The sequence below is a fragment of the Eublepharis macularius genome, chromosome 1, assembly GCF_028583425.1.
Source record: "Eublepharis macularius isolate TG4126 chromosome 1, MPM_Emac_v1.0, whole genome shotgun sequence".
NCBI lineage: Eukaryota > Metazoa > Chordata > Lepidosauria > Squamata > Eublepharidae > Eublepharis > Eublepharis macularius.
This window is the reverse complement of record NC_072790.1, coordinates 229,810,718-229,836,869: the sequence shown is the minus strand read 5'-3', so window position 1 is coordinate 229,836,869 and position 26,152 is coordinate 229,810,718. Positions and strand designations below refer to the sequence as shown.

The window sequence follows — 26,152 nt, the reverse complement described above, 5'->3', positions numbered from 1 at the left end:
AGAAAGGCAGGATATAAATGAATTAAATAAATATTATTTAATGGTCACCCACCCAGAAGACAAGCCATTGACTAGCTGCCCCTCTGATTTTCCCCGCAGTCCACAATGAGGCAACTTGCTCTCCTGCTTCTGCTCTCAGCTTTCGTCCCAACAGCCAAACTGTGTAGTAAGTATGTGCTGGGAGGAGGGTGGGTTGGAACACTGGTGTGGACTCGGGGAGAGTTGGTCTACAATTTTTTTTTAAAGATTAAATTTTTATGGTTAAATTTAAACCATTTACCTGACCCATGGTCAAAAGCAAATGCTGGAGCAAATAGGAGGAAGAGAGAACCACATCCGTCACTCCGAGCTCCGTAAAGGAAGGATGGGATCAAGTGTCATGAGACATAGAGCCAAACTACAAGTGACGTCTTACACAGGTTGGACACTAGTCGGCTTCCCTCAAGTTTTGATGGGAAATGTAGGCATCCTGGTCTTGCAGCTGTAATGGAGAGCCAAGCTGTAAAACCAGGGTGCCTACATTTCCCATCAAAACTTGAGGGAAGCCGACTAGTGTCCAACCTGTGTAAGGCGTCACTTGTAGTTTGGCTCATACTCTTCCATTCTCAGAGGAGAACATCAGTTGATGGCAGCAACACTATTGGCTTGAAAGCCAATTCACACAGCCCCATATAGTTGTAAAGTGAGGAGTCAGAGTAATTTCTGGCGGATGCCGTCTGCTTTCTCCACTTTTAGCACAGTCCGACCTCCCTACCACCACCACCACCACCACCACACACACCACTAAGGTAATTTGTTCTCTTAATGATTTATTTGCTTACTTCATCCATAGTGTGCCTTTCTCAGCATTGGCATACACGGCATATCCACTGCTGGTCACGCAACATTACCCACAGCATATGGCTCCAAGCCAGGTGACCTCCCCTTTAAATCTCCTGCAGCTCTGCTTGAGGGCGGGGGCAAAAGGGGTTCTGGCCAGCTGACAGACTACTACAAGGGCTCAGTTGAGATAGCTGTCAATCTGGTTCTAGTTGCATGGATGAATTTCAGCAGGTGACTAACAAAGTAAAAGTGTGTGGCCAACTGCACGTAGGCTCAACCCCTGCTCTTTGTGGCTGATAATCTCAACCCAGGCTGATTTGGCTGAGTGGGTTCAGGAGGTAAAAATACTTCTCTGTGGGAGGTTGTAACTCCAACCACTTAGGATGAGGCAGTCATAAAACTCTTCCTCAAGATGGCAATCCCTGGACCAAAATGACCTCAATAATATTCCACCATCCAACCTTGGTGGTGACCACAATTCTGTTCTTGGGCAAGGTGTGTAAGCGAATGCAGCTGGACAGCTCCAAGCAGATCTAGGGGCAGGAGATTATCTGGACCCATTTCAAAGGGGGAGGGGTTCAGGCCTGGGTTTGGGACAGAAACGGCTTGGTCGCCCTGACTTATGATCTTCATAGGGGAGGGAAAGTAACTGGGAACTGTCCCTGTGGCTCCTGTTGGACCTCTTCATTGCTTTTGATACCACTGACTGTAGTTTCCCTCTGGAGAAACTGGTTTTGGGGCTGCCTTTGAAGACTGTTCCAAAAGCACCAGTGGTGCAAAGTGCAGCAGCCAGATTATTGTCAGAGGACGGATACAGGGATCATATCATCTACATGCTGAAACTGGCTGGTATGTTGATCTACCCTGTTGATTAAGGATTTTATGAGGTAGTGGGGGACACATTGGATGGGAATGAAATATTTGGTTATTATTCTGCAAGCCCTGGTCATTCATTTTGGACTGGGTGAGAGATCCCATGGAATCACAAAACAAACCCGATTAAGGAATGTGAAAGTTTATCACCAAGACCTAGCTATTATATCTTGAGATGTTCTACTCCCTTTAATCCACAGCAAGGTTCTCTAGTCTCCCTGTCCCTCTGTCTGCACAGGCCTTAGGAGTGCAGAGGGACCACTGGAGGGGTGACAGTTCTGTATATGTGTTCAGGAGGCCACTGGAGGTAACAATGCATGCTTAACATGCCTTCATTTTGGTGATGGGATGAGAATCTGAGCACTTTGCAATTCCAGTTATCCTAAAGGGTTACGGGTTCTAGATTACCTCCCTGCTAAATTTAACTTTTGTTGTGTATATAGGCAGTGACAGCTGCTTCACTTCACTGAAGCAGGACATCCTCAATCTTCTAGATAAATGGGGAGGGAGTTCCTGCCTTCCAAACTCTCCACAGAAGACCCTGCCTCAAAGCTGCAAACAAATCAAGGAGTCCCAACAAGAGGCCTCAGGTGAGAAATGAAGTCTCTACTCATTAGACAAGTCTCCAAAATAATAACATTAACAACAACAGCACTGAATAACAAAATTCTTTCTCTTACACAACACAACCTTCTGGGTGTGTGCAGATGGGCTGTATTTCCTGCAGACAGGAGAAGGTGAGGTCTACCAAACCTTCTGTGACATGACCACCAAAGGAGGAGGTTGGACTCTGGTAGCCAGTGTCCATGAGAACAACATGTATGGCAAGTGCACTGTGGGGGATCGTTGGTCCAACCAACAAGGGAATGACCCCAACTACCCAGAAGGAGATGGAAACTGGTCCAATAACTCCACCTTTGGGTCAGCTGTGGCCTCAACCAGTGATGATTATAAGGTGAGGAATATTGCCTAGAAGATATGAGGACTGGAATAGAGGGAACCATAAATACAAAATATCATCTAGGTAAACTTTCCCTCTGTACATGTAAAGCCTGCTTAATTGATTCTGGCCTAGCCTGCCTTTAAAAGTTTCCAAGGAAGAAGTTTGAAGTGGTTTTGGTTCGTATAACCTTATGCCACAATAAATCTGCCCGAGCCTTTTGGTTGTATAGGCTGTAAGATACTAACTTTCTTGTACTGGTTACAAGGAAATTCTGACACCACTTTAAGTAATTGAGCTACTCCTGTAGACTTTCAGTATTGGGCATCACTAGCTCAAAGCCCTCAAGTAGAAAGTTTTCATTGCAAAAGACCCTGGAGAGCCACTTCCAAGTCACACTGTTGGGCTGGATAGACCAATCATCTCACTCAAGAGAAGGCCACTTCACATGTTATTTGGGAGGACACTTGCTTTACATGCAGAATATCCCAGGTTCAGTATCTGCCATCTCTAGTTTAAAAGGATCCCAGCAGCAGAACTGGGATCCTATCCCAAGATATCATTCTGCAATTGTATTCTTTGATCTTAAGAACCTGAACAATCTGAACAAATCAGACTGACTCAGCTGAAGGCAGCTTCATATATCCAGGGACTAACAATCTAGCATACAAATTGCATGAATGAGGTTCCAGGTTCAACCTCCAACATGTCCAATTAAAGAATCACAGGTAAGAGGACTGTGGAAAAACTTGGCATAAAATTGCACAGTGTACTGCAGAGCCAGTCTGGTGTAGTGGAGAACTGTGTTTGATTCCCCACTCCTCTGCTTCAAGGCAACTGGGTGACCTTGGGGCAGTCACAGCTCTCCATGATCAATAATGGTCCTTCCCCTTTGCTCTAACACTTTTTTCTGAATTTAGATCTAGTGATACACTTTCCTTTAACAAATGGCTGCTTACCACCATTTGGTCTTCAATACATTCATTTTTTTAAAAATCCTTCATTCCTTCCTTGGTTTCCAGAATCCTGGCTATTATGACCTGGCAGCAAAAGATCTGGCTATATGGCATGTTCCCAACAAAATCCCAATGAAAGAATGGCGGGACACCTCCCTCCTGAAGTACCACACCGAAACTGGGTTCTTGGCTGCAGGAGGTAACCTTCTCCGGCTTTACCAGGTAATGATGGTTGCTTGGAGATACAGAATTTCTGCCTGATGATTCAGTATTTGGAGTTCAAGAAGATGGGAGTTAAGACAAGCACTCCTGGGCCTTATGGATCTTAGTCCCCTATTGTGAATCCAGTCCAGGTCTGCAGGAGAAAGAATCAGCCTCTCAAGCATGCAGCCCTCTGCCACCTGTTTGTCAATGCCCCCACCATCTCCAGCAGTGCCCTTATACTGTGGTGTGGCATTATATGGTTTGGCATGAATATCTGACTTGAAAAACAATTGTTAAAGCCATCCCCCTGCCTCCAGAGGCCATTGTACCAAATTGCACCCTGAAAAGGGCCCATCCAAAATCTAACTTTTCTGAGGCCAGGTTCTCTGAAAGTTTAAAAGAATGATGTTGGGGAGTGGAGTTGTGAGGTGGTTGTATATCTGTCTTACTATTATTTTCACACAAACTCTTATAACTGTTTCTATAACTTATTTTCTGTAAATAAATAAATAAAGCTGCATTTAGCTAAATGAAGTTACATATTACCATCCAGTAAATAAAGCTTGTGTACCCCCTTTTTAAGGATATTTTGGTGGCTGAGGTTTAAACAGAAGAAGAGGCCAGAGTATGGGGGGTAATAGGACAGCATTCAGTCCAAGAGACGTTTGCCTCAGAGCTCTCCCTCCTTCTCTCCCCTCCCCCACCCCTTGCCATCATAGGAAGGCTCAGCTACAAATAAAATCAGTGGCAGCTCAAGCCATGCAATCACAATATACAATAAAAGTGGTGACAACCAAGTGCTTACTGTCACACACACAAACACACAAAAAGACACCTTTACTGAATCTCTTCATGGTCTACCTAGGCCTTTTAACTACTCTGATCGTGAAAAAGTGTTTCCTAATATCCAGCTGGTACTTTTCTGCATGTAATTTAAGCCCGTTGCTTCGCGTCCTACCCTCTGCTGCCAACTGGAACAGCTCCCTGCCCTCCTCCAAATGACAGCCTTTCAAATATTTAAAGAGAGCAATCATGTCCCCCCTCAACCTCCTCTTCTCCAAACTAAACATTTCCAAGGCCCTCAGCCTTTCCTCGTAGGGCTCAGTCTCCAGACCCCTGATCATCCTCGTCGCTCTCCTCTGCACCCTTTCCCTGGTTTTTGCTTGGAGTTCACCAGGAGAAAGTTAATGGTTGGAGTATGGACACTATGGAGTGACTCCATGCTGAAGTCCTGATCCTTCCCCAAACCTTAAATCTCAAGGCTTAGCCCCACCAAATCTCCAGGAATTTCCCTACTTGTATATGGCATTCCCCAAACCTACCCTTTGCGTAGTGTGCCCATCATGAGATGACTCTATTCAGTGTATGATGCCTGGCTATGTTTCTCTGGAAGGGAGGTGTGATCTGCAAGGTGACAGTTCATGTCTGATTGTTCCTGAGTTAACAGATGTCTTGTAGGTGACTTGTCTTGCATTCTGTTAATTGGGCAGGGCCTTGGTAACAGCGGCCGTTTTGCCCCCCAAATGCAAGGTCCAAGCCATGAGCCAATACTGCACAAGACAGCCATCAAAGACACTGTTCAGAGGCAAATTCAAGCAAACAGATTAATGCTGCACTGCCCACATTGTTTGCAGCTGTCCTGAGGGGGAGAGAGAGGCCACAGCGGGAAGGAGGCCATGAGGGTGCTGCTGACACTCCAGGGACAGCGGGGAGCCAGGCTGGGGGGGCCATCAGAGGCCGCAGATGTCCAGGAGTCCACTGAGGGACCCCAAGGTAAAACACAATCCAATACTTGTGAACTCCATGAACCGCAGTGGGAGAGCACTTCTGGGTGGATGAGGTAGGGTGTGCCTGACTTCTGATCGTGCCTGCCGCACGTTTGTCAATCTTCACATGATCCCTTTTTTCCATCCATGACACTAGCTATTCACATGCATTAGCACACATCTTGCAAGACGACCAGGCGTTCATCAATACCAAGAAACCAGCACAGTGAATCAGCACTTGTTCTCAAATTAGTATGGATTTGCTTAAAGCATAACGTTTTACACAAACTTACACAAACAGATCCAAAATACAACAAAACTAGCAGTGATCCATGCACCAAATTCAGACAGAAGCTGTCAATGCACAGTTAATCGAACAATTTTTCCTACAGCTGTGAGAACTGGCAAGGATGTGGCCTCTGCCGAACCAGAGCCAATACCATCCACCAGCGGTGTGCAAGTCTCTCCTACCACACACATGCATGCACACGCACACACACACACACACGCTGCCTTTGAAATACTTTTATACTCATTCCAGGGCATAGAGCATAGAATCATGACCACCTGTGAGTATGCCTTAATTTTTATCTTGGTTTGAGCAACATGATGCTAATTTTTGTTTGTCTGTTTTAAATTCACAGTGAACACCTTCCAGAGCCGGCTAACGACCCTGGAATGAACTATTCATGGACAAGGACGATGCCTTCTGTCCCTGGAGAGGAGAAAGAGCAGGAGGGAGCAGCAACTGTCAGCCGGAGAAAGCTCTGCCGTGGTTTTGGTTGGAGTTCCTGAATGAAAGAGAGAAGGGCAGCGTTTACATAATCACTGCGTTTAACACTGCTGCAATGCATGACAGAAGCGTTAGCATCTCCTGCACCAGCCATGGAGCCCGTGGTCCTAGAGCTCACGAACCTCGTCCAAGATGGTTGATGTTGACAATGCTGACTAAAGTGGTTTCACAGTTCAGCACACCACCATGAAGGATGATGTGTGTCCTGCTTTCGAAAAATTTATTGATTAACTGTTAGTGGCAGTCTGGGGTGCCCCCTTTTATTTAGAATGAATTATGTCCCCTGTCTGTAGTGAGAGGACATCCCTCTTGGGCATACCAGCATTGGAATCCTACCTTGTCAGTGGGCCTGTTGGGATGGTGGGCAGTTCTCTTTGTCCAAGTTGTCCTCCGCCCTGCTTCCAGACTGATCTTCTGTCTCATCCGAACAATAGGGAACAACAGTTTAGTGACAGTAAAGGTTACTTTCCCATGGTTATCAGGCCGGCATAGGTTTTCAGCCCCTATGAATGAGCGGCTCATGACCCATTGCCACCCAAATACAAGAATCCATGAACATATGTACTGAAAAAAACTAACATGCCCTTAACCACTCACCAGCATTCACACACACACCTCAACGCAAAATGGGGAACCAATGTGCCTGGGACAGGGGGCTCATCAAACACAGCACCTGACTTGTATTAGACTTTAGTGTGTCATTCTAGTGCCATGGCATTATTTTGGAAGAGGTGTCAACTGAGGTCCCCCCAGAACCTTGGAATATAGTTCCACGGCCGAGGACAAACTCTCAAATTCTTGTTCTGTGTAAAGAAAGCCCAACAGTCCATTCTTCCCAATGATGGGAGTTTTTCCAAGCCAGGTCTCAGTGCACATACACACACTGAACCAACACACATGCCTCTTACCCATATGTGTCTCCTGAGCTGGCTGATTAGACATTCTCCATAGTACCCAATGAGGACCAACCTCACAACAGAGAATCTCATCTATGCCTCTCCAACCAAAATGTGGCGAGGGACAGGTTTAACAAAAGCAAAAGGAATCAATGGGATGGAATCAACCCAGAATCAAAGTGAGGAAAGGTGGCCAACATTATACCAGAGAATCATACCCATACCACCCAAACCAAAGCAAGGGACACTCTTGCGTTTTGGCCCAACAGAACTAGTTACATTCACAGAAGCCAGGTACCGGGGTCAGCTAGTGGGAGAACGCCACAGAACAGAACAAAGCACAACCCAGCCACAAGCATAAGGCACTGGAAAAAAAAAAACAGCGATGGGCACCCTCTCTCACCGGTTCCTACAAGGCCGTTTACTGTGGCATCAGGGTCTCTACCCAGATCTAAGAAGCTTTTATCTGCATGGTGTGGGGACTCTGTAGAAGGGGCAAGTAAGAGAAAAGGGTTGCTTGTTCACTTGACTGAGTTGGAACACTGAATAAACCAACATCGCCCTATGCCCTCCCCTGACCTGGTTTACCTATTGGGTATGGTGTGGAGCTCCTTAGATAGTCTGTGTTGATTGTGATTAAGTCATGCAAGAAAAGCTCCTCCAAGCCTTCCTGAATGTCCACTCGGTCTGTCCCCATTTGTCCCTCGACCTCCAGCACAATACTTCTTGCCACACATTTGGGGTTGACGTTGGCATCTTCTGTAAGGAGGCTGTGAAGCTCCCTGAAGTATGGGCAAGTCATGGGTGCATTTCCAGAGCAGTTTTGTGCACCACAACCCTCTTGTACTCCAAACACATTCCATTGCCAACCTTCGGCGGTCTCATGCAGCCCTCTATTGAGATACTTTTTCGAAGTAGCCCAGATTTCTGTGGGTGCTGCATAAAGCCTCCTGTATTTTCTCCTCTCCCCAAAAATGTAAAAGATCCAAAATCTCTCTATGCTGCCATGAAACCCCATCTTTCCCAATGATATTGCTGGTTTCAGCCATAGTAGAAGAAAGCAGTCCTGGTGGAATGGCCACTTACTTGGAATGTGCAAATCCCACCTAGAATTCCTCAAAACATGGAGCTGGATGGGTAGGTTAGGGGTCATCAGTATGGGGAATTTTGGGAGTTGTTGTCACAAAATGGCGCGCCAATGATCCACAAACCACTACCAGCCTTTAAGACAGTAGATTTGCGCTACTGTGCAACCACTGAGAGAAAAGTCAAAAAGAAAGGTGAAAATGGAGGTTATGATGGTTGTTGTGGGTTTTCCGGGCTGTATTGCCGTGGTCTTGGCACCTCTGAAGATGCCAGCACCTCTGAAGATGCCAGCCACAGCTGCTGGCAAAACGTCAGGAACTACAATGCCAAGACCACGGCAATACAGCCCGGAAAACCCACAACAACCATCGTTCTCCGGCCGTGAAAGCCTTCGACAATACAATGGAGGTTATGTCTCTTCATGACTGCATAAGTTACATCCTTGATTTAAAAAGCACACCATCAACTATAGATTCTTGAAAAAAAAATTGATAGAAACAAATCCATTGTTTGTATCAATAGGAACTACACCACCTCATAAATGTCCAGACGGGTGTGTAGTTTTTATTGATAGAAACTGCACAGTTGCACAAATTTTGCCCGCACAGACTTGTGGAACATCGCAAACATGTGGCCACCGAGGGAAACTCTTACGAATAGAGAGGTTATCCTCCTCACAGTAAGTAATTCACATCATTTGTTGAACACATGCAGAACATGACCAGCTGCCACGGCAGGGAGATCGCTTTGGCACAAATCTCTTCATTTAAAACAAAGGTCTAGACTGCCCGATGGTGCAGACTTGCGGGACTCTGCAATTTTGCGTCCACAGAGGGAAACTTCAAATACCAGAGTGGTCCACTTCTTCATGGTGCAAAACTCACAGCAGCTAATGAACACATACAAATGTGACCGGCAGTCACTGTAGGACACGGCAATATTTGCCCGGTGTTTCCCCATCAGTAGAAACATTGCAATTGTGCAAATCTCTTCCTTTAAAAAAATTTTTTTTTTGGATTGTCCACATGCTCAGACTGGCCATTTTGTGGTCACTGAGGGAACAGAACTTCAACGTTACCAACAGACTATGCCTGTACGTAATCAGCTGTTGGTTTGTTCAAAGAAACATCGCCATATCGCAATTGGTCATGAGAGCCCGTAAAGGGTTCGGGAAAAGGAAAAGGGGGATGGGCTAGGTGGGGAGTCTCTGGTGAAGAGTTTCCAATAGTTCCTAATCGTCACCAGTCATTCTCACGAACCGCTTAAAAAGCATCATTAAGTGGAATAACTGCTTGCGGGATGATAAAGGTATTCACAAGGTTTAGCTAAAGAACAGCGATAGTATGTGCGAGTTTTGTGCTACACTAAGGCCGTGTGGAAACAGCCTTGGTGCAACACAAGTAAAAAAGATCTCTATCTTATTGGGTATCCATTGTATAGTGCTGAATGCTTAAGCCAATATGAGAAGCAAAAAACTTTTAAAATTACAATTAACATGATTTATATAATTAGGTCACAGAAATTGTCAACTTTCTTTTTAAAATGTTTTGAATTGTACTTTTATTATGTTCTTATTACTGTTGTGTTCTTTTTGTATGATTGGATCAATTTATTATACATATAATAGGTAAATTTAGAATATACAATTAATATAAAAATAGACTAACCGTTAAATAATGAAATGAGTAATTAAATATATCAAATAGTCTGTGATATAACATCAAATACATTTAAAAACATCATAGCTAATTTTTTTTCTTTTTTTTATATAATGGAATTGAAGGAGAGGAACAAAAGTATCTTATATATTCTGATTATATCTTTCATGTAGCTCAGATCCACTACTTTATACCATATATATATATATATATATATATATATTTGATGTAACCTAATGTTCTTTGTATAAGGTTCTATGCACTTTCAATTGTTATTTTTATTTCTTTTTCTAAATAAAAAAATTCAAACCCACCCCCCATGAACCAGTCGTTGATGTCACAAAATTCTGAGTCACTCTGCTGCCTCATTTTGTGATCCTAGTCCAAATTTTCCGATGTTTGATTTTGCTTTATCTCCTGATTTTACATTCCGGTCACCTATGCTTATCAGCATATCTTACTTAAGTGAATGATCAATTTCTTTTTCGACATGTAAAATTTTTAGATTTCTTCCTCCTCAGCATCTGTAGTTGGGGCAGAAACTTGAATGAAGGTTATTTTAATAGGCCAACCCCGAATTCTGATTGATATTGATAGGTCAGACTTTGCATTATAGGTCGGCTGCTTGTACTATGTCTTGCCTCACTATTAGAGCAATGTGGTTTCTTTTGAGTTTGTCATTTCCAGAGTAAAACACTTTGTAATTTTCTGACTTAAAATGGCCTAATCCAGTCCACTTTAGCTCACTCACGCCCAGGATTACAAATTTTAAAATTCTCATTTTATGATTTTGAGCTTACCTGGATTCATACCTTTTACGTTCCATGTTCCTATTATATGTGTCACAGAGCTATGGACATACTTTTGCATTTATTCACATCAGCAACTGAATGTCCTCTCAGCTTTAATCCAGTCCCATCATTAAGAACAGAGCTATTCATACTTATCCTCTGCTCTACCCCTGTAACTATCCGACCTGAATGCCATGCGACCTGAAGGTCCTGTCTTCCAGCACTATGACATCTTTTATTTTGGATTTTCCTTTTGGATTTGGAGGTAAGAGGTGGTTTCCCATTGCCTTCTTCTGCACAGTACTAACTGTGGACTGAAGTGCCACTGCTGTTGTCTATGAAAGATCCTCTGCCAGTGTCGCCTTCCATCACTGTAGCTACCCAGTAGCTAATCTTCAAGAATTCCTCTGCTCCCATCACCATTGGAACAGTCCATTTCCTTCTGCTGATGTGACCATTGATTCTTGAAGGGGGCGGTGCGTCTTAATCTGATATCTTAATCTGGTAGGGACATTCTGCCTTGAGTGACTCTTCTACAAGTTTAGACTCTTGACTAAGTCTGTACTCCTGATAGTATTGGTCTTAGCTTCACTGACAAACCATCTGTATCTGAGATGCTACTGTGCTCTTTTCTACAAGTGTCTTTTTAGCCTTTCTCACATTGTATTAAAAAGTATTGTCTATCAATGGGTGTACATAATACACAAGCAGGGAGCTGATACGCTGAGGGTTTACAAGCACTTTCCTCACTCATGGTCCCAATTTTCACATGAAGGAAAGCCCCATCATCTCAAAAAGGGCCTAAGGGTGAATAAATGGGACATTTGGACCTTTCTAGAGTTCTTCTGGTTTGATCTCTAGTTGATAAGCAGCTCTGCAATGCGAGCTATCTCTTGCAATGGTCAGTTTTCAACATACCCTTGCATAAATCTTGATTTTCTACTTGGACTCTTACAGAGGGGAGGCCCTTCCAAGGGGTTAACATCTTTTCCTGGAAGAAGTGATGAAAAGAATGCAATACTTATTTGTCAACATCCTGCCCTGTGTGCAAACAATGGTGTTCTTGTCAATTGGATTGCCTTATTTTGATTGTCTGGCTGTTAGCCACTTGGGAACTGGGGCTAATAAATATTGAGGAAGAGGAACAGATAAGACAGAAGGTCAGAGCTTTTGCACTGAAGAAAAGGAAGCTGCTATTCAGGTAAGCTGGCCATTTTCCTTTGAAGGACAGTAATGCTATTCAAACTAATGGGTATATGTGAACGATTGGAAACAAATGTTGTTGCATCACTATTCCACCTTTCCTGCTTTATAGAATTAACAGACAGTGTGTACAATGATTAAATTGTGGGATTCCTCAGGAACTCTTGGGGAGACCCAGGTTCAAATCCCTCTGCAGCCAAGAAAGTCTCTCTCTCAGCCTAGTCTATCTTTCAGGACTATTGTGAAGATAAAATGTCAGGGAAAGAGCCATGGATGCCACCCTGAATTCATGGGATGAAGGGCATGATAAAAAATGTAAGAGAAAGAAGGCAGGTTTCATGGGATTTTCAAATATGTCTCTCCTCCAGGGCTGGGTCTCAAGATTTGGTGCTCTAGGCACCAGAACAGCTGCCCACCCTCTTCACCACTCCACTGTGACATGGGGAAGTGAGCCTGCTGCCCACTTTCTTCACCCCCTGCACGGAAGGATGTCCAGCAGGCTGCCCACTGAGGTTAGGGGCGACATCCTGATGGCAAGGGCTGGCTGACACCCTTCTACCCCTTGCACCCTTGGCTATTCCCTAGGAGCGCCTAGTGAATGGGCCAGCCCAGCTCCCCTCCAGACACTAAGCAGATTGAAATTAGTTTATCTTCTGCAAGGCTGCTTGATCAGGTGCTTTCAGACTATGCACTGAACTGAAGAAGCAGGTGTACAATTACAAACTGTAAGCTGCACCTGGACTCAGTTTGCAATTAGGAGGAGTGAAAATTAAAACTACAGTAAAGAAACGGTGTATAATTTTCAGATTCCATTGCTATCCAAATGCACATCCCTACTATTTAGAGATGGCAGCCAGTGTAGTGTAGTGGGTAGAGCATCTGACTAGGATCTAGAAGGCCCAGGTTCGAATCCCTACACTGCTATGGAAGATTGCTGAGTAACCTTGGGCAAGTTATATACTCTCAGCCTAAGCTACCTCAGAGGGTTGTTTTGGGGATAAAATGAAGGCGAGGACAATGTAAGCCGCTTTGGTTCCCCACTGGGAGAAAGGCAGGATATAAATGAATGTAATGCATATTATTTAGTGGTCGACCACCCCAGAAGACAAGCCATTGACTAGCTGCCCCTCTGATTTTCCCCGCAGTCCACAATGAGGCAACTTGCTCTTCTGCTTCTGCTCTCTGCTTTCGCCCCAAAGGCTGAACTTAGTAAGTATGTGCTGGGAGCAGGGTGGGTTGGGACACTGGTGTGGAATCTGGGAGAGCGGGTCTAGAACATTTTTAAAAATTAAATTTGTACGGTTAAATTTAAACCATTAACCTGACCCCTGGTCAGAAGCAAAACTTGGAGCAAATAGGAGGAAGAGAGAACCACATCCATCACTCCGAGCTCTTTAAAGGATGGGATCAAGTGACGTGAGACTCTTCCATTCTCAGAGCAGAAGATCAGTTGATGGCAGCAACACTATTGGCTTGAAAGCAAATTCACACAGCCCCATATGGTTGTAAAGTGAGGAGTCAGAGTAGTTTCTGGCTGACGCACAGTCTGTTTTCTCCTCTTTTAGGTCAGTTCAACCTCCCCCCCCCCCCCGCCCAAGTGATTTGCTCTCTTAGTGATTTATTTCCTTCTTCATGCATAGCGTGCCTTTCTCACCATTGGCACACAAGGGAAGTCCCCTGCTTGTCATTCAACATTACCCCCAGCATGAGGCTCCAAGCCAGGTTACCTTCCCTTTAAATTTCCTGCAGCTTCGCTTGGTGATGAGGGTTCAAGAATGAAGTCTGGCTGCCAAGTGGGGCACTTATGTCACCCACACAGGGAGCTAATAGGGAGGCAGCCCTAAGAAACCATTTAATGTCCGGGCTGGAACCTGGGAAGAAAGGGCAGAAATTAGTACTGTTGTTAGCAGAATATGAGGCTTGAGGCCCACGTTGGAAAAGCTCTAGCACGCCATGAAACTGGTCTGCCAAGAGCACCAGAAACAGAAGCATTCCCATGAGCCCTAGTAAATTCTGTTTCTAGACTTCTGTCTGGTCAAGAACAGGGTGTTGGAAACCACCTGATCTAAAGCACACATCTGGGCCACGCCCATGAGGTAGCACAGCATCAATTTCCCAAGGTCTGGAGTCCCTGGAGGAGAACACTGACACTTTGCTGTTCATTGACAAGGTCAACAGGTTGAAGGAGGAGCTTCAGAAGCCAGTACCTACCGGAGCACTTCCTATTCTTCCAACAGAAAGAACCAGGGCTTTTTTTCAGGGGGAACATGGTGGAACGGAGTTCCGGCACCTCTTAAAAATGGTCACATGGCCAGTAGCCCCGCCCCCTGATCTCCAGACAGAGGGGAGTTGAGATTGCCCTCCGTGCTGCAGCGGCGCAGAGGGCAATCTAAACTCCCCTCTGTCTGGAGATCAGGGGGCGGGGCCACCGGCCATGTGACCATTTTCACCAAGGGTGATTTAAACTTTAAAAAACTCCCAGCTGACCCAAAGTGACATCATTGTGCGATCCTGAGTTCCACCACTGAGTTTCACCACCTCTTTTCCCAGAGAAAAAGCCCTGGAAAGAACAGACCATCTTCTTTTCTCATGGGCCATAAAACCCCTCCCTATTTGTAGACAGGAGACAGAGCTGCAGTGCTGTCATATGAATTATTTATCAAGCACCCTCCACGTTCTTCCTAGCTCATGCCCAGGGCTGTAAGCATCCACCTGATCACCACTCTCTATCAAGCATGTCACAGTGCGATGGATGGCAGAAAAGGAGGCAAGGGCCGTCCCTCTTGACTTGCCCTTCGTAACGAGCACCCAGTAGACCCAACTCAGCCCAAGACCTCCCACACTATTTTTTAAAAAACACACAAAAATGGATATAAGTGACTTTAGTCTATACTTTGTTTGTATGCTTAATCTATGCTTTATATTTGTAAATGGAAAAAATAAATATATATTAAGTTTCCCTGGGGGGCAAAAGGTGTTCAGGCTGGCTGACATATTACAAAGGTATCAGGTTTAGGCATGTCCCCGCCCCATGTGCACCTGTTTGCTGTGGTGCTGTCCACAGGAACGCTGCCTTGCCCTGACTTTTGTCTTCTGGGCTGCCTAGTCGGCCCCAGCAGGAAGGGCCCCTCTTCCCATTGGAAGGCTTCCTCCTTTTTAAGGTGTCAGAAATGGGGTACACTGGGTTGGGGCGCTCTCCCCTTGCTCTGCTTCTATCACCCCTGAGGAGGCTGCCCTTCACTCCAGGAACAGACCTCCTCTCTCTTCCTTGGCCTGGGTACAGAGCCTCCTTTTATACCCTTCCCCTGACTACCAGCTCTGCCATGGCACCATCCCCCAGGCCTCAAGGTAAGACTCGACACCTGGGCAAGGGGTGGCCACAGCCCTCCTGCTCTCCCCTCCCTTGGCCCCTCCAGCGGTTGGTTGGCCGTTCCCTTCTCCAGCCCTGCCCCTTGGCAAGGACTGCCCCTGTGGGCTGGCCACCAGTTGGCCTGCTGCTTCCAAGGCCAGTTGCTGCCCTGGGAGATTCCAGAAGGCATGGCAGTGGTGGCCTGCAGCCGCAGCTGGGCTGCACATCTTTGGGCAGCTGCCCTACCCATGCTGCGGCTCACTCCTGCTTCTGGTTGCTTCGGGGAAGCCGCTGGGTGCTGTAGCGAGGCCCAGCAGGTGGACAGGCTCTTTGGTGGTTCACCCCCTCCTCCTGGTGGTTGCGGCATGGCCCAGCTGGCTGACAGGATCCTTGGCAGCCTGTCTGGTTGTCCCGGCAGCGAGCCTCTTCTCCCTCCAATCAGAGTGTTCCTTGCCCCTGCGGCCTCTCGCAAGCTCCCGCCTCCGGTACCTCCAGGTGGGTTCTGCTGATGGGGGTGGTGGTGGTATGACTGGGGCATCATCCATGACTCCAGACAAAAGGCTTTCAGAACACAGTCTGGTTCTAGTTGCATGGACAGATTTCAGCAGGTGACTGACAAAGTGAAAATGTGTATTCAACTGCATGTAGACCCAACCCCTGCTCTTTGAGGCTGGTAGTATCAACCCAGGCTGAATTGGTTGAGTAGGTCTAGGAGGTAAAAATACTTCTCTGTGGGAGGTTGTAATTCCAACTCTTAGGAAGAGGCAGTGGTGAAACCCCTCCCAAAAAGAGCATCCCTGCACCAAAATGACCTAAATAATATTCGACCATCCAACTTTGGTGATGGCCACCATTTTGCTCTTGGGCAAGGTGTGCAAGCAAGTGCAGCTGGGCAACTCCAAGCAGTCTTGGGGGCAGGAGATTATCTGGACCTATTTCAAAGGGTGGGGTCAGGCCTGGGTTTGGGACAGAAATGGCTTGGTTGCCCTGATTGGTGATCTTCATAGTAACTGATTGGTGATCTTCATAATAACTGAAGACATGTCCCTGTGGCTCCTGCTGGATCACTTCGTGGGTTTTGATACCATTGACTGCAGTTTCCTTCTGGAGAAACTGGCCTTTGAAGACTGTTCAAAAGGGACCATTGGTCCAAAGTGCAGTAGCCAGGTTATAGTCAGAAGATGGATACAGGGATCATATCATCCGAGTGCTGAAACGGGTTGATTTTTTGATCTACCCTGTTGATTAAGGACTGGATTAGGTTACCAGGCAGTTTTTTATAGTGAGGGACACACTGAGTGGGACTGAAATATGTGGTTATTATTCTGCATCCCCTGGTCATTTATTTTGGATGAGGTGTGAGGAGAACTTACGGAATCACAAAACAAACTGGGATTCAGGGTTGGGACAGTTTCTCACTTAGACACAGCTGTCTCATTATGAAATGGAGTGTTACTGCCTTTAATCCACAATAAAGTTCTCTGGTTTGATTTAATAAAGAGTTTCGCTGTCCCTCTGTCTGCACAGGCCTTGGGAGTGCAGGGGGGCCAGGAGGGGTGACAGCTCTGTATTTCTGGGCCACAATGCCTGCTTAACATGCCTTCATTTTGGTGATGGGTGATTGTTGTCAAGATTACTTCCCTGCTAAATTTAACTTTTGTTGTGTATATAGGCAGTGACAACTGCTTCACTTCACTGAAGCAGGATATCCTCAGACTTCTAGAGAAATGGGAAGATACTTCCTGCCTTTCAAACTCACCACAGAAGAATCTGCCTCAAATCAAGGAGACCCAACAAGGAGGCAAAGGTAAGAAATAACGTCTCTGCCCATCAGACAAGTCTCAAAAACAATAACATTAATAACAACAGTGCTGAATAACAAAATTCTTTCTCTTACACAACACCACCTTCTGGGCCTGTGCAGATGGGCTGTATTTCCTGGAGATGGGAGATGGTGAGCTCTGCATGCTGAAACCGACTGATTTGTTGATCTACCCTGTTGATTAAGGAGTTTATGAGGTGACCAGGCAGTTCTATATAGTGAGGGACACACCGGGTGGGAATGAAATATTTGGTTTTTATCAGGGCCGTTTCCACACGGATTACCGCAGCTTGTAACAACCCGGAAGATCGCGCAAAAAACACGGAAGATCACGTTTTCTCGCGTGAGATTTGCGCGGCATCACATGACATTGCGCAAATCTTGCACAAGAAAACGCGATCTTCCATGTTTTTTGCACAATCTTCCAGGTTGTTACGAGCAGCAGTAAGCCATGTGGAAACGGCCCAGAGCTTTTTTTCAGCTGGAATGCAGTGGAACGGAGTTCCGGAACCTCTTGAAAATGGTCATGTGGCTGGTGGCCCCGCCCTCTGATCTCCAGACAGAGGGGAGTTTAGATTGCCCTCTGCGCCGCCGAGCAGCATGGAGGGCAATCTCAACTCCCCTCTGTCTGGAAATCAGGGGGCGGGACCACCAGGCATGTGACCATTTTCTCCTAGGGCAACCCACTGAGTTCCACCACCTCTTTGCCCAGAAAAAAAAATCCTGGTTATTATTCTGCAAGCTCTGGTCATTCATTTTCGACTGGATGAGAGATCTCATGGAGTCACCCCGATTAAGGGTTGTGTGACAGTTTCTCACCAAGACCTAGCTTTTATATTTTGAGATGTTTTACTGCCTTTAATCCACAGTAAGGTTGTCTGGTTTGACTTCATAAAGAGCCTCGCTGTCCCTCTGTCTGCACAGGCCTTAGGAGTAAAGGGGGGCCAGGAGGGGTGAAAGTTTTATATTTCTGTTCACGAGGAGAGGGGCACTGGAGGTACCAGTGCCTTCATTTTGGCGATGGGATCAGAGTGAAAACTTTGCTGTTCCAGTTATCCTAAAGAGTTATTATTCCAGAGTCTCTCCCCACTAAATTTAACTTTGGTTATGTATATAGGCAGTGACAACTGCATCTATTTACTGAAGAGGGATATCCTCAGACTTCTAGAGAAATGGGAAAGGACTTGCAGCCTTCCAAACTTGCCACAGAAGAATCTGCCTCAAAGCTGCAAACAAATTAAGGAGTCCAAACCAAGGGCCACAGGTGAGAAATGAAGTCTCTGCCCATCAGACAGAAAATGTGTTGCAACCTACATTAAAATCCTGTCTGGTATTTTAGAAATCCTTTCAAATTGTATGGCTCTAATTTGTATATATGTTTTGCTTTGTAAAGGCCAATGGCCATATACATCAAATTTACCTACTTAGCTAGCTACCATTAAAATCCAATTTTAGGTCTCCAAAATAATAACATTAATCAATAACAAAAGCACTGAATAACAAAATTCTTTCTCTTACACAACACCACCTTCTGGGCCTGTGCAGATGGGCTGTATTTCCTGGAGACAGAAGATGGTGAGATCTACCAAACCTTCTGCGACATGACCACCAATGGAGGAGGTTGGACTCTTGTGGCCAGTGTCCATGAGAACAACATGTATGGCAAGTGCACTGTAGGGGATCGTTGGTCCAGCCAACAAGGGAACAACCTCAACTATCCAGAAGGAGATGGAAACTGGTCCAATAACTCCACCTTTGGGTCAGCCATGGCCTCAACCAGTGATGATTACAAGGTGAGGAATTCTTCCTAGAAGATGTGAGGATTAGAGTAGCGGGAACCGTAGATACAATATATCAGCAAGGTCAACTTTATCTCTATACATGTAAAGCATAATAAATCAACTTTGTCCCAGCCTGCCGTTAAAAGTTTCCAAGGAAGAACCTTGAAGTGGTTTTGGTTCATATAACCATATCCCACAATAAATCTGCCCGAGCGTTTTTGTTGTTTAGGCTGTAAGATATTAATTTTCTTGAACTGGTTACAAGGAAATCCCAACACCACTTTAAGTAGTTTAGGTATTCCTGTAGAACTTCATTTCTCAGCATCGCTAGTTAAAAGATCTCAAGTAGAAAATTTTCATTGCATAAAACCCTGGAGAGTCACTTCCAAGTGATACTGTTGGGCTGGAGGGACCAATGGTCTCACTCAAGAGAAGGCCACTTCACATGTTATTTGGGAGGACACTTGCTTTGCATGCAGAATATCCCAGGTTCAATCTCTGCCATCTCAGTTTAAAAGGATCCCAGCAGCACTGGGATCCTATTCTGAGATCATATTCACAATTGTATTCTATGATCTTAAGAAACTGAAAGCAATCTGAACAGACCAGACTAACTAAACTAAAAGCAGCTTCATATATTCAAGGGCTAGCAATGGCAAACCACCTCTGTTGGTCTCTTGTTATGAAGACCCCAACAGAGGGTGCCATAAGTCAGCTATGACTTGAGAGCAGTCTCTACTACTAGCAAACAAACGCACAAATTCCATGAATAATGTTGCAGATTCAACCGCCAGCCTATCCAGTTAAATAATCACAGGTAAGAGGACTGGAGAAAACCCCTATGAGAAACTATGAAGTGTTCCTCCAGAAGTGCCAGAATATGCAGTATCAGGCTGGACAGATTAATGGTCTGACAGCATAAGTCAACTCCAAAAATTCACTCTTCCTTCTCCTGCTCTCAAGTATCGTGATCAACAATGGCCCTTCCCCTTTGCTTAAACATTATTTTCTGAATTTATATCTAGTGATACATTTTCCTTTAATGAATATCTGCTTATTGTTTGGTCTTCAATTCCTTCAGTTTTTTAAAAGAAAAATCCCTCTCTCCTTCCTTGCTTTCCAGAATCCTGGCTATTATGACCTGACAGCAAGAGATCTGGCTATATGGCACGTTCCCAACAAAACTCCAATGAAAGAATGGCGGGATGCCTCCCTCCTGAGGTACCGCACCGAAATTGGGTTCTTCGCTGCAGAAGGAGGTAACCTTCTCCGGCTTTACCAGGTAATGATGGTTGCTTGGTGACTCAGAATTTCTAGCAAGAGTAAATGGATTGCCCCCGTGGTATACAATAAGTCACACTGTTATATACAATCAGTAAATGTTTTTAAATTATTTTTAAATATAGTAAAGTTCAGAACTGCAAAGTGCTGAATACAATAAATAACAGTATCAAAAGGTCATATATCAATAAATAAGTCAGCCCATGGGCACTATCCATCAAATATTTTGGGAGATGATGTCCATACTAGTTATTATCCTTCCTCACGGGATCCTTCAGCGGCAGTACTCAATCAGATAGGAACTAGCGTGGGCATCCCAAAAGATTTTGACGGATAGTGCCCGTGGGCTCTGTGAAACGGGCCACCCACCAGCCTGTCAGGACCATCTTTGATTCTTCCAGCTTCTTCTGGACCCGAGGGTGACCTATGAAAACAAGAATTACAAAGATGAATAAGACTCTTTATATGAATTAGTCACTTACCTCGAATTAGTCACTTACCTCGATCCCTTTTTATAACATTCTCTGCAGTTGAAGGATTTTGTTACATTGTATGGGGAACACTGTATCTTTAAGAAATATATATTGTAAGCAGGATTATATTTATTGCTATCGAATGTCTTGGCTGTCATTCTTCATAGTGATTGACTTTATTTATTTATAGATGACCTTTTGATACTGTTATTTATTGTATTTAGCACTTAGCACTTTACAATATTTAAAAATAATTTTAAAATTTTACTTATTGTATATAAGTGTGAATTATTGTATACCATGGGGGCAGTCCCTTTACATTTGCTATTTAGACTGGTAGATTCTCTTGTGTTGCTTGACTCAGAATTTCCGTCTGATTATTCAGCATTTGGAATTCTGGAAGACGGGAATTAAGGCAAGCACTCCTGGGGCTTATGGATCTTAGTCCCCTATTGTGAATCACAGGGACTTACACTCAAATAAGTATTTGCTCAACTTGAATATTTTGTAAATAAATGGTAGCAGAGATATCACAATATATTATCGTGCCCTCCTAACAAAGGAAGTTGGCCCATAAATGGAAGGCGGTAATCAGTTTGCTTCTCCTTTCAGAAATACCCAGTGAAATATGGAATTGGCAAATGCCTAGCTGACAATGGCCCAGTGGTGCCTGTTGTCTACGATGCGGGCGATGCCCAGAAGACGGCTGAGTACTACTCTCCATTTGGGCAGAGTAAGTCTTTTTCATTTGCTCAGATTCTATACTCAATCCGCCAAAACTGTGTTGTGACAAAACAAGCAGGACCCAACTCGAATGTTTTGATTCTCCTCCTCATCTATACCTACTTATTCATAGTGAGGCTCACAAGTAGATGACAAGACCTCTGGACTAAAAAACGAGAGAAAAGAAACTGGGTATTGAAAAGAGGATTCAAAGGGCCCGCCAGAAGGACCAAGGAGGAGGTCTAAGTGCCTCGTCCTTCCTCATCTATATTTTTACTGAAGGATCTGATACCTTTGCTTACATTGATATCATCATTTTACACAACCCTTTGTTAACAAGAAACAGCTTAGAATGTGTCCAACAAGGAGGTTTGTTTTCACCTGGCTTCTCAACTGGAGCCCTTTTTATGGATCTTCTGCACAACCCTGTGATGTGATTGTCTTCTACACAACCTCATGTTTTAATTGTCTTCTTTCTGAGTTATCCCTGCCCTCAATGCATTCTTTCCCAAACCCACTTTGTTCCAATCTTATGGGCAGGAGCCCAGCCCAAGACCACTGAAGAAATGAAGCACATTTTCCTGCCCTCCAACAGTCCCATCCACATGTTGGTTGAGCAACTCTGGTCTTATTTGGAGGTCTCCCATACCATTACTAAACAAGGACAACCCTGCTTAGCTTCCAAGATCTAATGAGATCAAGCTTGCCTGGGCTATCCAGGTCAGGGCCCCCACCTACACCACAGGACTGTGTTTTGAGGACTTTTTTAAACAAATCGGTAATTAATACAGTGCTATAACAATCCATTGGCGCTTATCTATTCCAATTTTAATAGAAAAGTTATAGCGGGCCATAGGTGTTTCTATTGGTTATGCTTTTCATTCACTTCTTTAAAATGTGGTACCCACCTTAGGAAGATAGCAGACATTCTCTGTGGAAATGTGGAGTTTGAAGTTGATAGGCAAGGATTTCCCATCATCTGGTATTTTAATCAGTGTTCAGCAGACAATTTCATTCCCATCCCTTCATCCTTCTTGCCTTTCCTACTCTTTATGATTTCTTCTTTGTGGTTTCTCAGAGGAATTTGAACCTGGCTTCATTCAGTTCCGAGTGTTCAATTATGAGAAAGCAGCCATGGCTCTCTGTGCTGGGGTTAGAGTCAGAGGATGCAACACAGAACATGTGAGTATCCTGGTGACAGGCTCTTAGCTTCCAACCTCTTGTCAACAACACCCATGCTCCATAGTGTTGGAATAGGCAACTCAGCCTGCCTTTGGACACTGGGGGGTGCTGCATGTCTCTTTGAATGTAATGTATAAGTCTGGCAATCTGCCACTCTCTTGTCTAAGTTGGGAATGCCTACTGACTCCTCCTCTCTTGCCTCTGTGCCTCTTGGGAAATTTCACACCTTCCCTCATGGTCTTCCAAAGAGAAAAGATGTAAAGCCACCATGCTCCTTATGGAGCCCTTGTTTTTGTCCACAGACCCACTTCCAGCCTCGCTGCGTAGTTTCAGGCTGTGGCATTAGACTAGGGAATGTAACTCTTTAGATTAGGATCTTTCCCTTCTTATTACCAGAAGCTATGCAAGCAATCTGCTACAATAAACTGTAAGTTCTATCTTTCTATGGATTTTGTCTGAGGATTAATTAATGCACATTTGTAAGGGTTTAAACGCTTCTGACTAACGACTGCTATGTTACTCTGTTAACTTACTAAACTAAATATATAAATATATAATTCCAACACATAGCATACAATAAGATTCAAGTCCTGTAGCATGTTAAAGACCAAGGTTTCCAGGGTATAAAGCTTCCTTCATCAGCTACATGCTGTTCTTCCACAAACCTACACAATTACCTATCTGAAAGTAGCTCTGCAAATTGTATTTGTTGAGCTCCGTATGGAAAGGTAGTCACCAAAAAAAGCTGAGGAGAAACCAATGCTGCTCAAGGGACACGTCTGTCTAGCATTCTGTGTCTTTATGAATGTATGTGAAAACAACTTACTGCTCTTTTTGATCAAAATAACATTTTGCTGCCTTCCTGCATCTGCCCCATATAAGGTCTAGTCCCTGTTTTGTAGGTATTTTCAATTGAGATTAATATTTGATGAACTTAGATTTGTTCTTCATGGCCCAGTTCTAATCCCATCTCCACAGGGTTGGCAGTTCCTCCCAGTTTGTGCCATTTGTTTTATTCTCCCTTCTTTTTCTTAGCACTGTATTGGCGGAGGAGGATTTTTCCTAAAAGGAGCTCCTCGGCAGTGTGGGGACTTCACCAGCTTTGACTGGGATGGATATGGGACACATCGTGCCTGGAGCGCTTCCAAAGAGATAACTGAATCTGCTGTTCTGCTCTTTTACCGTTGATGGCTGGTGTGGTAGAAAGAGGAGTAGCAGGGGCACAGTCTTGAGCATGAACACCTGTCCTCTGTGCATATATGCTGTCAATGGAATTGATAATTAAAGTAATTGAACAAAGATGTGCCTTTTGTGCAGTTTGTTCTTCTGAGAAGGCCTCAAAGAAAAAGATTCCGAAGGTGATCGCTACTGTAGAACAGGATGCCAAACATGCACAGTCACCACAGAAAATATGCTGGTGCCTGCTAGTTTCACCTAAGAACACCCACAGCTACAGCTGACCAATGGGCCCTCATAGCCAGCATCCCATTTCCTACAGTGGGCAGCCAGACATCGCTCAAGTCGGAATGTCCATTTGGAAAGTAGCTAATCAAAATTCAAAGCAAAAACCAGGGGCTGTTTTGGGCACAGGGCATCCAGAGCAGCTGCTCCAGTAACCATGCTCGGGACCTGAGCACGAGGCAGCCAGGGGCCATGCTGCCCCTACTGCTCTGAAGGTTACGCCAGGCAACTGTTGCAGCTGGCTGGCTAGGCCAACCCACACAGGAGAAACTCCAGCAAGCCCAAACCCCAAGTGGCCAACTTGATTTCTGAGATCAGCAGCCTCAGAAAGCAAGCCAGCCAGCTGGCCATCCAGGCCTGCAGCCACGGGAAGCCTGCTCTTCATCCCCACCCCACCTCTGTTGAGTAGGTAGGCTGGAAGTGGGCCAAGAGGCAGGGCCCTTTCCAGGACTATTTTTGCCTCCCAGTCTACTCCTGGTCAAGGCCTGTGGAGGGAGCAGGAAAGCCTCACAAGCATGGAACCCTCTGTCATCTCTTTGTCAGTGCCTCAACTACCTCCAGCAGTGCTCTGACACCATGGTGTAGCATATCGTTTGGCATGAATATCTGACTTGACAAATAATTGTTAAAGCCACCCCATGCCACTAGAGGCCATTGCACAGGAGCGCTGGGCACAGGAGAAAAACAGCTGCTGACCACAGCTGGCCTGTATTTTGTAAGCTCATACTATAGTTTGTCTCTAAACTGTGGTTTATGCAAACTTTTCCATAGTATGATCCATGAATTGTACTACATTGTGAATCAGTTCTTGGACACTGAACAGAAGCGTTCAGTGAGAATGTCCAGTTATCCTGGTGACAGCTATTATGGAAATACAGGCTTTAGGATGCTAAGTGGTAGGACGGAAGCAGATCATCGTGTAATCTTGGAAAGAAAGCAAGTCCAGCTCTGTTCACTGCCCTTCTGCCCTGTGTGTGTCAACAATTGCTGACCACTCCAAGCTCTGCTTGTGAGCAGTCAGCCTGGCATCCACCTTTTTATAACAGCTCATAAGCTCCTTTAATTTGATGTGCCTTAAATTGCATTAATGAACCAGTCTGCTGAGCAAAGCGTTGCCATATCCTACCCGGGAGAATGAGTTGTGCATAGAAAGAATGCAAACCAAGCGGATGGGCGTGATTGGCTCCTGCCTCCCCATGCTGGGGAATGTGCTATCTTGACAATAAAGGTGCTCATGATTCATCACTCTGAACATTCCAATCTCACCTCTTTCCTTTGATTAAATCCTATCCTAAGATTGAGGGCCATCAATCAGCTCTGATAAGTTTGAAGCTCTCCCTGGGAACATCTAATCAAGAGTCTAAATTCATTTGCCAAGATCCAGGAATATTAATTAACTGCTGTTTATTTATGCAACACCATGAGTAACCAATCTAATTCTTTTGTCACACCCCAGTAGCACCAATCAAAGGTAATAAAACCTTTGTCATTCCCATGAGATGACCTTTAAGGTGTTTTTCCTAAGGCTGAGGTGCTCCCCAGCTCCAGGGCAAGATTCACCCTGTAAGAACCTGGGCTTTGCTCCATTCAAATTATGCACACTTATCCAGATCTGAGTGCTGTACCCTCAGAGCTTCTCCTGGTCAAGAACATTGGCCATTTGAAACCCTCTTCCTCCATGGACTACCCCACTTCTGGATAGGTAATTATCTCCCAAAAAGTCCTCAAATCTATTCACCACTGCTTTTCCTAGGAATCTTGTATACTTGTGAGTTACTTCTTGTGTGTGAGAGAGTTTTCCCTTTTAAATAAAAATACTCTTTATTAGTTTCCTTGGGGAGGGGACCCCATAAAATTGGTGGTGTATCCCACTTGTTACCCCTCTCCCATAGCCTTCTCCTTGCTGCTAATTCCCCTTACTCACAAGGAGGCCTGTTCCCAGTAACAGACTCTCCTATTCAGCTGAATAGGGCTATGTAGTCTTGCCCTTTCAAATTTGTTTTGCAAATTCCAGCCTATCTATATGGCCACTTCTGTTTTTTTGTGGGCCATTGATAAGAGAGTTCCGTCTTGAACTGTACCTCCTCTTCAG

The 26,152-nt window shown here is 44.9% G+C and overlaps 1 protein-coding gene across 1 annotated transcript; it reads left to right on the top strand.

Annotated features, from left to right (window-relative positions):
- Nucleotides 1-1,655: 1,655 nt before the first annotated feature.
- On the top strand, nucleotides 1,656-23,787 carry LOC129325324 (intelectin-1-like). Its single transcript, XM_054973006.1, has 7 exons — nucleotides 1,656-1,671; nucleotides 2,139-2,285; nucleotides 18,705-18,952; nucleotides 20,064-20,222; nucleotides 21,307-21,427; nucleotides 22,496-22,599; nucleotides 23,635-23,787. The coding sequence occupies exons 1-7, from the start codon at nucleotides 1,656-1,658 to the stop codon at nucleotides 23,785-23,787; spliced, it is 948 nt and encodes a 315-aa protein (XP_054828981.1).
- Nucleotides 23,788-26,152: the final 2,365 nt, after the last annotated feature.